Source organism: Phocoena sinus, chromosome 12 (genome assembly GCF_008692025.1).
Source record: "Phocoena sinus isolate mPhoSin1 chromosome 12, mPhoSin1.pri, whole genome shotgun sequence".
NCBI lineage: Eukaryota > Metazoa > Chordata > Mammalia > Artiodactyla > Phocoenidae > Phocoena > Phocoena sinus.
In genome coordinates, this window is record NC_045774.1 from 67,513,583 (window position 1) to 67,527,110 (window position 13,528).

At 40.3% G+C, this 13,528-nt stretch overlaps 1 protein-coding gene across 3 annotated transcripts in view; it reads left to right on the forward strand.

Moving 5' to 3' along the window:
- Nucleotides 1-13,528, forward strand: part of MDN1 (midasin AAA ATPase 1) — a 153,021-nt gene that overhangs the window by 66,362 nt on the left and 73,131 nt on the right. For all 3 annotated transcript variants that reach the window (XM_032650959.1, XM_032650961.1, XM_032650960.1), the window contains exons 34-40: nt 3,211-3,429; nt 4,092-4,289; nt 5,794-6,002; nt 7,152-7,274; nt 9,159-9,356; nt 10,643-10,750; nt 11,111-11,299. In XM_032650959.1, the coding sequence (XP_032506850.1) occupies nt 3,211-3,429; nt 4,092-4,289; nt 5,794-6,002; nt 7,152-7,274; nt 9,159-9,356; nt 10,643-10,750; nt 11,111-11,299 (1,244 nt within the window). The remainder of the gene's footprint in view (nt 1-3,210; nt 3,430-4,091; nt 4,290-5,793; nt 6,003-7,151; nt 7,275-9,158; nt 9,357-10,642; nt 10,751-11,110; nt 11,300-13,528) is intronic.

A 13,528-nucleotide genomic window follows, 5' to 3' on the forward strand; every position in this document is an offset into this window, starting at 1 on the left:
ACGCTAAAGCACAGCTTCAAAAACAGGTAGGATGGCTGTGGAGAGTAGGTGCATGGGTCCCAGCCTCATCTGTGGTATATTAGGAAAGATCGGCTCTTTAGTCACCTGAGCACAGACTTCCTTTTAAGAAGGGCCTTTACTGAACCTCAGTATTCACGGGTGTACACAGTGCTGTCTGAACAGCTGGAGTTCCCCTGGCTCCACCAATATCACAGCTACTCAGTGGTGCAGAATTGACTAAGCCTGCGATTCCCAAACTCACCTGGACAACTTGTTTAAATACAGCTTGCAGGGCCCTGCACCCAGGGCTTCTGATTCAGTCGGTCTGGTGTAGGGCATGAGAATTTGCCTTCCTAACAAGTTCCCAGGTGGTCCAATAATATTGGTCTATAGCCCACAGTCAGAACTTGTGTGTTACCTTGGTTGTGTGCATTGGTGCACTTATGGTGAAAATTCAACTAAAAAGAGGAGGAGAAGACAGAAATTGTTAAGCTGGCATGGTTTGTCTTTCGGCTCTGGGTTGGAACTGGGTCACCCAAGGAAGTAACCTCTGAATCTCATATGGGCTGTTTACTCTTCTGAGCAACTTGGATTGTGATAAGAATGGCGGAGGATGCAACTGCTGTTAAGCTGCCATGTTTGCTGCATCATCGGTGCTTTTCATGTTTAACTGAGCAAACTGTTCCTCCACAGGGCATAAGCACTGGGACCCCTAGGACTTATTCTGAGCCTTATGGCTTGTCCTTAAGGAGCTTGTTTACTCCATGCTTTCCAGGCTGCATGGCAGCAGACATCCCTGGGGAGGCATTAGAGACCCTGAGGGAACATGGAGCATGAGGGAGAAGTGGCTTAATAATTTATATCAGTCTTTTCATTTGGAAATGGATCAGGGTGGCACAGCATAAAAACATTTTTTAAATTGTGTAATATAAAACAGGAAATTAGGGAGTTCCCTGGCAGTCCAGTGGTTAGGACTCCATGCTACCACTGTAGAGGGGCACAGGTTCGATCCCTGGTTAGGGAACAAAGATCCCACGAGCCGCACACCGCCAAAAAAAAAAAGGAAACTAGACATACTTTTCCCCAGATTTTCTTTAAGGATATATATGATTAATTGAATTTAATATTTCAACTATTATGGATTCTAAATTGATTTAGGGTATTTAAGATATATTTACTGCATCGTCTTAATGAAAATATAAATACCACTGTGGGTACCACTTACTTTCTCTATTATTTTTGGTTCACAAATCTCTATAGTAGTATTATGCATACATGGATAATATAACAAAAAAAGATTCTGTAATGAAACCTTTTCTATATTTGACGTATTGATGAAATTGATGTATTTAAAAAAAAATTGATCTCTGAAGGGCATGTGGGCTGCTTTTGCCATTCTCAAACTCTCATTGACCAGTATTTCTCAAAGCATTCTCTTTTCATTAAAATGACATATTGTTCAGAGCTTTTCTTTGAGTTGTATTTCTAGAAGTAGAAATTAGGAACTTCCGAGCTCCCATCGGTTGTGGCCAGATTGCTCTCCAGAAAGTTGGCCCCATTCACAGTGCTGCCAGCAGCTTAATTAGTTCCCTGACTAGGGATTGAACCCAGGCCCCGATACTGAGAGCGTCAAGTCCCAACCACTGGACTGCCAGGGAATTCCCGTCATTTTTTTTCTTTTTAATTACAATGAAATCTGTTATTTTATCCTTGTTAATTTAATGGATATTCTAAAATTTCATTTTCTTTTATTACTAGTGAATGGAACATTCTCTGTAGTTTATTTAAAAATAACTATTATTTTACACATTGCTATTTGTATATTTTTGCATAATATTCCTTAATATATTTATCATGTAGGTTTCTCTTTTCTGTTATCTTCAATATTTGTTGTTAAAAAATACATATCTGGGGCTTCCCTGGTGGTGCAGTGGTTGGGAGTCTGCCTGCCGATGCAGGGGAAACAGGTTCGTGCCCCGGTCCGGGAAGATCCCACATGCCGTGGAGCGGCTGGGCCGGTGAGCCATGGCTGCTGAGCCTGCGCGTCTGGAGCCTGTGCTCCGCAATGGGAGAGGCCACAACAGTGAGAGGCCCGCCTACTGCAAAAATCAAAAAACAAAACAAACAAACAAAAATACATATATGAACCCATCCCATCCACTTTATCTCTGATGATCTTCTGTTTAATAGTCATGATTTAATTTCTCTTTATTAATGGATAAATTATTTCATTTTCCTTAAGTCCTTGATTTACGTCAGATTTTTTCCACTCTGAAATGTGGATCCAGGTACTCATGTTTAACATCTAGCTTTTGAAACAGTATTTAATTTCTTTCCTCGTTAACTAGACTTTCCCCCATGAGTTGTCATTTTACGTTCGTTCTTAAGATTTGTGTTTTTTTCTGTAATTAGTGTTTTTCTTCTAACCAGTTTGCAGTGTAGCTTGAAAGCTGTCACTGTATAGTCTACTTTTTATTACAGCAGTGCTGATTCCTCATCATAGTTTCTTTTTAAAAAACATTCCTTGGTATTCATACTTTTTAGATAAATGTTTACTATTGACTTTAGAAGTTATATGAAGTACTCTACTAAGTTTGATTGTCATTGCTTTGAATGTCTGTGTATGACTTATTTTGTTTCCAGACAAATATTTTACAATATGAAATTGTGAAAATTAGAACAGTCATTAACTTGAGCCACGAAACATAATTTGTGAATCCTCTAATTTGCTAAATTGTGATGGATGAACAGATGGACCAAACAAACAAAAAACCTAGACTAAATGCCACTGAAATCATGATAATCCCCATTCCACTGAATCAGCTAAAAATATAAATAAATCTGTATGTTTTCTAAAATCATTGTGTCTTGTCTTCAAAACTGTATCTGAACACGAACCAAATGAATACTTTATTTCTTTGAGCTGTTTTCAGGGTGCTTTCTTAGACTTTAATTCTCAAAGTTTTCTTTCTGGTGTTTTTTTGTTTGTTTGTTTTGGTAGGGGTAGAATGCTGTTCTTGAACCCTATGGGAATGTGATTAAAGCCGTGGACCCCATTTGCTTAGAAAAAGTATTAATGTACATTCACAAAAATTTGCATATAATCTCATGAAACATAGATCCCTTTTAAACCATCAGTGGGCCCCAGGTTGCAAATCCCTGTCCGGCGTCTTCCCAAACAGCAAATACCTTTGCTTTCTTGTGTCTTAGGGGCTGACATAGCTGAGGTGATGCTGGATTTCACTGACTGGCTGACCCACCAAGAGTTTGGCCGAAGGTGTGTGGTCAGTATCAGAGATATCCTGTCCTGGGTTAACTTCATGAACACAATGGGGGAGGAAGCTGCTTTGAAAAGGCCGGAGACCATCTCCACAGTGACGTCTTTTGTCCACGCCGCCTGCCTGGTGTACATAGATGGAATAGGTTCAGGTATGTTGTCTGTTAGCTGGTGAGAACAAGGGGGTGAGGGTAGAGGGGACTGTGAGGTGGAGCAAGCCCAGACCTCTGAGCCAGATGCCTTTAACATTTCCAAGACTCACAGTGGCTCTCTTGTTCTTTTACTCTTTTTGAGAGGCAATTGGTGTAAAAGATACGCGAAAACTTTTCGTTGCTTATAGACCAGGGATTTAGTAAATGTGAAGCAGCGCTTATGATAGAAAGAAGGCTGCTGGGAGCGCTCGTGCTCCTGAAGAGCGTCACATGGCACCTCTGAATGCGGTCATTCAGAGTTCACGGGCCTGAATCCTGTGGTTGGTTTTAAGCTTACTACAGTTTTATTAAATTTAACGTTTAAGTTTTTTTCAGCTATGAAAATTAGAAATACAGCCCACATGACTAAAAGTACCATATTAGTTACTCTTTTCTCCAGACTGATTTCTCACAGAGTGACTGGAGTGCTTTACTGAATAAGCTGCTGCTGAATTGATGACGTGACAGTTGTGGGGAGAGGGGAGTCACACTCCTTCTTAGGGCTGGTTATACTAGCAATCGTATTTTGGCTGTGATTCAGGAGCCCGTCCTAGAGTTCCTGCTGAGTGGTTGTGAAGCTGGGTGCCCTGCTGTTGTTTGATGGACCAATCCTCTTCCTTTAGGGGTAACTTCATCTGGGTTTGGTACAGCTCTCTTGGCTCGCAAAGAATGTCTGAAATTCCTAATCAAGAAACTTTCCAAGGTCGTCCGACTTACAGAAAGTCAGAAAAACGAATTGAAGATTTATGACAGACTCAAAGCCAAAGAATTCACTGGGATAGATAACCTTTGGGGAATTCATCCATTTTTTATACCAAGGGGTAAGAATGATTTTAAATAAATAAGATTCTCTTCTTGTGGTTTACAAATACTTGACCTTTATTGTGACTTTTAACTTTACTATATCATGATTACTTTTGAACTAGATATCTGAGTTAGAATCTGACTTGGCGTAATCATAATTGTGTGAGTGGTTAAAAAATATATAACAGGCATATAAAAATAGAAAATACAGTCTTTAATACATAAGTAAATTGTCCCATAAAAATGCATTTATATGTTTATTATTTGGTGCTCAAAACAAGACCTTTCCTATAGTGGTAATTCAGCCCATAATGTTTCAACTATAGAACTTTATCACCTTTTACAAAAACAGTTTTGTGAACCCTTGAGGGCAGGTGTCACTCATCTTCCTGTCCCTGGCATCTGCCACATAGCCTAGCAGTCATAGGCATTCAGAGAATGTCTGCTGAGTGAGTGAATGGATGAATAAATGAGTGATTAAATAGGAAATGCAGGTGGATTTCAGTTCTAATCCTTGCTCTTATTAGGTTGCCTCTGTCAAATATTTAAATGAGGCAGTTATATTAGATATCTTTCCAGGGCACTCTGGACTTTTCGGATCGTTGCTTCTCTAGCAGAGTCATCTATTTCTTGTCCCTTCTTTCCTCTCTGTGTCGAAAATTGTTGAGTGCCTGGAATGTGTAGAGGTGCAGTGGCAGTTAGCGGGGGTTCAGTGGTGAACTAAACCAGCCTAGCTTCCAGGCTGAATGGAACATTGCCTCTTTCCCTCTCCCTCTTCAACAGTACTGTCTTCATCCCTGATGGGGTTCCCCCGTGATCTAACCATTAGGTCCCTTCCCTAAGCCATCATGGTAGTATTCAGTTCTCTCGTGTAGGAGCTGTGTGCTTGTGGCCTGGGACTGGGGTGGTCCTTGCTTCTGCTTCCGTAGCTGAGGTAATAAATGTTTTCCTAGCCCCACTGCCTCCAAACTGATGTACCAACAGCTTCTGCCAGGAGACATAGTGGCATAAATATTAAGCCTTCTAAGACTGTTATTAGTCCTGCACTTCAGCTGTATTATGGGTTAAGGATGCATCCTGAATTGTCTTGGTGGCCTAAAAACCTTGGATGAAATTGTTTATATGGGCTTATATACCAAGCGTCCACTTGACTTTTAGGAAAATACAAGTATAAGGTAAATTGTACAAGTACATGTAGTAGTAATTCCAGGTGTAGGTTGTGAAAGGAAAGAAGTATGCTTGCAGTTTCGACCTATAGGAGTATGTATAGATGTAGGTGTAGGAAGTGCCGAGATCTGTGTAGTAGGCACAGTTGAAGAAAGTATGCTGCTGGCTCTTCCTGGAAAGCATTTCATGGACCCAAAAGTGAGGAAATATCAAAATAGGGCTAAGCGTTTTCACCACAGATGGTACTTCACTGACTGACAGTCTACTTGGTGGATTCTTTTAATCTCCAGTTGATATATATGTATGATTTGGTGATGTCCAGCTTATATGTGGCTTTTCTTTTCTCCACTTCAGGACCTGTCTTGCACAGGAATAATATCGCCGACTATGCACTCAGCGCGGGCACCACAGCTATGAATGCCCAGAGGCTCTTAAGAGCTACAAAACTGAACAAACCTATCCTCTTGGAGGGCTCCCCTGGTGTGGGCAAGACGAGCTTGGTGGGAGCCTTAGCCAAGGCTTCAGGCAACACACTTGTCCGAATCAACTTGTCAGAGCAGACGGTAAGCTTAAGTCATGCTACAGCTGATGGGGGTAGGTGTAGGGAGTAATGTTTTTATCTGTTTTTTGTTTGTTTTTGGTTTTTTTTGTGGTACGCGGGCCTCTCACTGTTGTGGCCTCTCCCGTTGCGGAGCACAGGCTCCAGACGCGCAGGCTCAGCGGCCATGGCTCACGGGCCCAGCCACTCAGCGGCCTGTGGGATCTTCCCGGACCGGGGCACGAACCTGTTTCCCCTGCATCGGCAGGCGGACTCCCAACAACTGCGCCACCAGGGAAGCCCTGTTTTTATCTATTTATAGAGTTTTCTAGCCAGAAATAATCACGATGTCAGAACCCCAAATATTTCGTGGTGATAAAGACCATAGCAACATGACCCACAAACCTAATTCTCCTTTTGTGTTCATTAATAGATGACACATGTAGTAGTATTCTCTCTGGATGCTTTATTGTAATTCTTTTTTTTTTTTGCGGTACGCGGGCCTGTCACTGTTGTGGCCTCTCCCGTTGCGGAGCACAGGCTCCGGACGCGCAGGCTCAGCGGCCATGGCTTACAGGCCCAGCCGCTCCGCGGCATGTGGGATCTTCCCAGACCAGGGCATGAACCCGTGTCCCCTGCATCGGCAAGCAGACTCTCAACCACTGCGCCGCCAGGGAAGCCCTGTAATTCTCTTTTGAGAGGGAATCACTCATTTCAGTTTTTATTGTAATACAGCCTCTCTATTTTTGTCCTTTCTAAAAATATCAATTACAGATAAAATGACCCTTTAAACAATCGTATGAAAATATGGGACAGAGATGACAAATTAAATAATCTCCTGGGATGGGGTCTGGGAGGAGGGCCTGGGCATTGTTTTTGGTATGTGTGGTTTTTGTTTTTTAAGGTCACCAATTTATTTCCAAGTACATCCAATGTTGAGAACTATTGATCTAGAGCTCCAGTTGATAGATGCTTAGACTATTGTGATGATAAGATGCTTGGGGCATATCTGGGCTCCTGGTAAAGAGTTCTGGGATTGATTAGTTCTCTCTTGGGGGTAAGACTAAAAAGTGGTACAAGGCCTAAGTATTTACCATTTTACGTTTGGGGTCTTGGGATCTAGTTCATTTTCTGTGTAATGTTGGCTTTTCTCCATTTCTTCCTCCTCTCAAAGGACATCACAGACCTGTTTGGAGCAGATCTACCTGTTGAAGGTGGCAAGGGAGGAGAGTTTGCCTGGCGCGATGGCCCCTTGCTGGCAGCCTTGAAGGCAGGCCATTGGATTGTGTTGGATGAGGTGAGAGGACGGCCCATTGTGCCAACGTGGGACTACAAGTGTGAGAAATGGGGGTGGGGGCAGAACTTTTCGAGGCTTGAGGGCATTTCGCAATGGATGATCATGCTCTTGGCTAGTAAAGGCAAATTCTCTGATGAAAAGAATCCTCCGTGGTCTCTTTTATGAATAAGAAAAGTCACTTGTCAGAAAGCATATACAGAACTCCCCCCATGTATAGGGTTGGCCAGAAAGTTCGTTTGGGTTTTCCCATAGCATCTTACGGAAAACCAAATGAACTTTTTGGCCAACCCAATATAACCTACAAACTCTCCTACTTTCGTGAGCTAGCCTCCAGAAAAAGTGCCTCTTCACTAGTTTTATGCTCTAGTCGCTGGCAGGCTTGCTGTATTTGTATTTATTTTCAGAGATAAACATAGTTTACAAATAGTGCCAACCACCTCATTTCAGCAGAGAGGCTGGGGAAAGTTATAGTAGGAAGAGACATAGAAAAATGGTGAGAAAATGGTCAATGTTATATGTGCACATGGGATAAATTAATGACCAGAAAAACAGAGCACATCATGTGATATGTGATAAGTGTCGAATCTCTGACTGACAGGTAGCTAGAGAGATATGGAGAAGTGAGGCACAAAATAAAAAAATTGAAGGTTGTGGCCAAAGGATTTGAGTTAGTTCGGGATGTGCAATGTCAGTTCCGGAAAAGGGGAGCAAGTGGTTGTGTAGCTTAAATGATTTGAGTGATGAAAGTGCCACAGATGACTTTTGACACAGACCCCGGCAGGTTCCCTAGATTCAGACTCCCCTTGCGTCTGCAGTAAGGGGGATGGATTTCTTTTCTGCTGAGCTGCTTCCTAATTACCAGATATTAAAGAGAAGGAGGGTTTTGGTTTTTGTTTTATTCCCCCCAGATTTTTTTGAAAAAGATATGTGATAGAATAATCATCAGTCAGGGAAAAAAGAGTGCCTTGTTTCAAAGCTAGAAGACTACTGACCATAGTCATATTTTGTGGAAATGCACATAGGGCCTGCAAGGCATTCTGGCCTTGCAGTCACACATAAGAGCAGCTTTTAGAACTTGACCTGTATGTGGGTATATAGCAGAGTTTGTGTTTTGAGTGCTTATGTAAGCATGACACTTGAAATTCTAATATAGTCTGATTTTTGGCCCATTTGCATTTTACTGATTCACATTTCACAGTTGAATTTTTCCATGTTACGTAAAAACCACCCATGCTTCACATCCCTGAGCTCTGAACTTAGCATCTGAGGACCTCCATTCAGCTCTTTTCATTTCTGGCGCTCGCACAAATCCTCGTGTTTGTTCTTGTTGTTCACAAAACTGTTGGCATAGTTAGATCTACTTTATGTAGTTTATATCATGACTTTGAAGCCCATTTGGAGAGTTTATTCAGTATTTGAGCTGGGAAGGATGTTTATTTAAGTATGTAAAGAGCTATCTTACTTCACCTTAAAAAAATCCCAGAGCGAAAGTGAGATATCTTTGTATTGGAAAGTTTCTTTTGTAAGCTATGATTTATAAAGTAGGCCAGTATAGGAGCAGATAATGGATACAGTTTTATTTTTGAGACTAATTTAACTGCTTTAAAAAATTTTAACCTACATACTCAGTTTACTTCAAATTATTATTACTTATTATTATTTACTTATTATTGCTATTTTATACACCCCAAATTTCTCTAACATATATATGAAATAATAGGACGAGTACACATCAGTTCAGCTTGAGAAGCAGAGTGTTACCAATGTTGCTTGAACTCCTTCCCCCTTGAGGATAAGACTACTTTTTGTGCATATTATTCTTTTGCTTTTTGTAGCAGCTATACAGCATATAAAATAAGTATATGCTCTTTCTTCTCCAAATAGCTTAACCTGGCTTCGCAGTCAGTCTTGGAAGGACTCAATGCTTGTTTTGACCACCGAGGAGAGATCTATATTCCTGAGTTGGGAATGAGCTTTCAAGTGCTGCATGAGAAGACGAAGATTTTTGGTTGTCAAAATCCTTTTAGACAAGGAGGCGGAAGGAAGGGCTTGCCCAGGTCTTTCCTAAATAGGTTTACTCAGGTAAGATTTGCTGTTGCCCCAGAAACCAAAGGTGGTGTCGGGGCAATAATACTGCTGACACATAGCTATGAGGGTGCCCACTCTGAGAATGAGACAGGCTCAGTGTAATGATCTGCTTCTCGATTTCATATCTTTATATGTTGGATATCAATGTGACTGATTCCCATAATCACTTCTCTCCTGCTGCGAATCCTTTGTCTTAGGTCTCAGAAGACCTGGTATGTTATCAGTTGGAGGAAAGTAAGATGACCACTGTCTTGAGGATTCTGTTACTGTGCTCAGAGATTAAGGCCAATCTCTGACCTTTTCAAGTGTATTTGTGATCTGTTAGAACATTAAAAGATTATTTTATAATGAAAATGCATTTAAATCTAAGTAAAATAAAGCATAAAAAACTACCATGAAGAAGAAAAAATCCAGTATTCTCCATACCAAAGTCAACCACTATTAATAGTTGGTATCTTTTCTTATCACCTTTATTCTCATTAGCAGCAGAAGGTGTGTGTGTGTGTGTGTGTACACATAGGCTTACATGTTTTTTTTGTTGTTTGTTTGTGGGGTTTTTTTTGCGGTATGCAGGCCTCTCACTGTTGTGGCCTCTCCCGTTGCGGAGCACAGGCTCTGGACGCACAGGCCCAGCGGCCATGGCTCACAGGCCCAGCCGCTCAGAGGCATGTGGGATCTTCCCGGACTGGGGCGCGAACCCGTGTCCCCTGCATCGGCAGGCGGACTCTCAACCACTGTGCCACCAGGGAAGCCCAAGCTTACGTGTTTTAACACCTTTTTTCAAAGTTTGGCTAATGTAGTAGCTTGGAAATGCTTCTAGATGTTAGCTTTCCTTTATGCCCCATCCCTTGATAATTAAGAATTTACTGAGTATCTTTTAAGAAATTTATTATGAAAAATTTCAGACATATTGAGAAGTTGATCAAATTTTAAAATGAATGCTCATATACCTACCATCTGGATTTTTTAGAGCATTTTACATAATATATAGGAAGTTAAAATTACAAATATACTTAAAAAAATTACTTGCATGTCTTTCTCTAATTAACTAGAATGAAGCTAACAAGAAAACCCTCTTTTGCTCTATATTTCAAAGATTTTATATAATTCCGTATCCTAAAAATGCAAGAAAAGAAATTTCTATAACTGAAATATATATATTACTGAGGTATTACTACTTTGGTGTTAAATAAAAATTTTACGTAAGTCACAGTAGTCATTTCTGGTGTTTGGTAAAGAGAAACGATGTCATTTTTTCGTGTTATTTTTGGATTTTCTAGGTCTTTGTGGATCCCCTTACAGTAATAGACATGGAGTTCATTGCCAGTACTCTGTTTCCAGCCATTGACAAAAGTATTGTTAAAAAAATGGTTGCTTTCAACAACCAAGTAAGTACCTACGTGTATTATTTGTTCTTTGTTTTTCTGATTTTCTCACTTTCTCAACATGGAACACTAAATTACCAGTCTCCGTAACTAAGATAAATCACATAGACTTCTAAAAGTTTCTAGTGGAAGGCAAGCTACTCATTTGAGGGTTACAGTAACTCAGTTCTGTTGCATGTATCATTGTCAATGCTTACAGGGTATTCCTGGCATTGAGAAGTCTGGATTGGGAGAAGGAGACATCTGAATCAAGCCTCTTAGTCTCTGTTTTGGATTATGTATGCATTCACGGTACACTGATAGTACTTAATGCAGTGCCTAGCAGTGCTACATGCTTTCCCAGTAAGGGTATTTTCTTTTTAGATTGATCACGAAGTGACTGTCGAGAAGAAATGGGGACAAATAGGAGGACCCTGGGAATTCAACCTCCGGGACCTTTTCCGCTGGTGTCAGTTGATGCTAGTTGACCAGTCCCCTGGGTGTTACGATCCTGGTCAGCATGTGTTTTTGGTCTATGGTGAAAGAATGAGAACCAAGGAAGATAAAGAGAAGGTGAGTTTCATACTTGCTCTTTGCATTTCTTTCCATCTGTAAGTTGATTTCTTCCTGAGGGACAGAAGGGGTGTGTACTCGTTAACAATACCAAACCCAGTAAAGCTGCTTGGAAATTTAGAAGTTACGAGAAGAAACTAAGCATTCACCTGTCTCAGAGTCTGATAGTGTAGTTTGCTTTGGAGGACACAGTTCGCTTGTCCATCTAAAGCCCCATGATTGCAGACCTTCTTTAACAGTATTGCCCTCCATTAATAAAGGCTTGGTCTTTATCACCTTTCCAGGCACAAAAGTGAGAAGCAGGAGGAGACAGGTGATAACCAGTAGAAGAGGAGGGCTTTTTACTTTTAAATAAATGTCAAATTGCAAAGTATTTTATCTAGAAAAGATAAATAGATGAAAAGAGAGAGGAAATTCTGTATCTAAATGGAAGTAAAAATATCCCTTTGTAAGTAGAAAACAACACCAGAATTTCCAATTTAGTAAACCAATAATGTGTGTGTTGCTTTGTGGTATTTCAAGTCCAGTTCATGGAAAATTCACAACAGTTGCAGGTGGGAGGTGCTGTCATGACCTCTTACAGATGAAGATCCAAGGCTCAGAGTCATGGAATCTCAGTGCAGCAAGTGGCAGAGCCAGCTCTCTAGCACAGACCTTTCCACTTTGCCTGCTATTCCTTCTACTGTATCACAGTTGTTTACAAACAAAGTAACTTACAGATTCATGTGAGTTAGAAACAGTAACCTCCTTACTGACCTGAAGATGTGGCTGCCCGTGGCACAAGTGACTTTTACACACTTTCATTCGGCTACTAAGAGCACAGATCCCCTTTTATGTGGCATCCAGAGTCTAGCCCAGTGTTAACAACTCATTTATTACATGCAAATGGCTTTCAGTATATTAGGACAAGATGTTCAGTTAGTTTTTTTTTTTTTCCACAAATTTTAATTCACATATCATCAGCTAGTATTTTAATTTCTTCATCCACTTACTGGTTACAGTATATTAACTGTGGCAGGACTGGCCAGTGTTGGGTAATTGATGTTGGTCAGATGATGAGTCACTGTAGGGTGTGGAAGGTTTCCATCACTCCTCCAGTTCATTTGCTGTAGTTGACCAAATGTTTTCTGATGGGGGGGGGAAAGCTAAGTAAAGTAATAATAGAAGAAGAGGGGCTATAGAAGTATTTGTAATTTTAACTCTGGTATAATATCAGGGAGAGGAGATGATCTGCTGTAGGGTGGGATATAAGGTCAGAAATCGCCTGGACCAAGGAGTAGGTGGTGGGAGCATTTTCTTCTGTGCTGCTTTCAGGCTTTTACTCAGTGTTTGATACTCATTATGATTTTATCTTCGTTGTTTTTATTTTCTGACTTCAGTATACATTGATGAGTATGAATATTGCTGCTTTGTTAGAAACGCACAACTTGTTGTAAATATTTTGGGTGGCTGGAATCTTTGTGGCTGCTATGGGCTAAATTAGTGTTTTTTACACACCCTTATCTTTTCCCCTGCCCAGCTCCTCTTAGATTAAAAAAAAAAAAAGTGCAAAAATGAAGTACAGTTAACAGGAAGTTTTTAACAGTATTGCTGCTAAGGAAGGGATAAGTGACTGTAAATAATCAGTCAGAGAAATTACTTTGCTTGTCCTCTCTACATAAATATTTAGAAGGATAACAGTGATTTTGGAGTCAGACAGGCTTAGATTTGAAATCAGTTACCAACCGTGGGCAAATCATGTAACTCATGAATCCCCTAATCCATATCTATAAAACGGAAATGGAAATACCTATTTTGCAAGGGTATTAGGATCAGAAATAATCTATTAAAGCACCCAATATAATGTTTGGCACATGGTAGGTACTCAGGAAACAGCATTGTTCTTCATAAACTTCATGTTTCTCTTCTCTTCTACCTTCTTTAGGTGGTATCTTGAATGACGAAAGCAAATTCATTTTTCATCTTAAGATTTACCATAGTTTCTATGGCTTTAATTTATGGTATATTCTCACTGGAATCTCAAAATAATTTGAGATTATGTGATTACTCTTTTCTTAAGCTTCAGTTTACTTTCATTCTGAAGAATTAAATGCAATCTATCCTTTTTATAAGAAAATTCAAAAAGATAAGGACTCAGAATATTGTCATTCTCCTATTGTGTTCATGTTTACTAGTATTCATTCTAGAAGGTTTGGCTCAGAATTTGGTGGAGTGATTTGTGTTTTGATT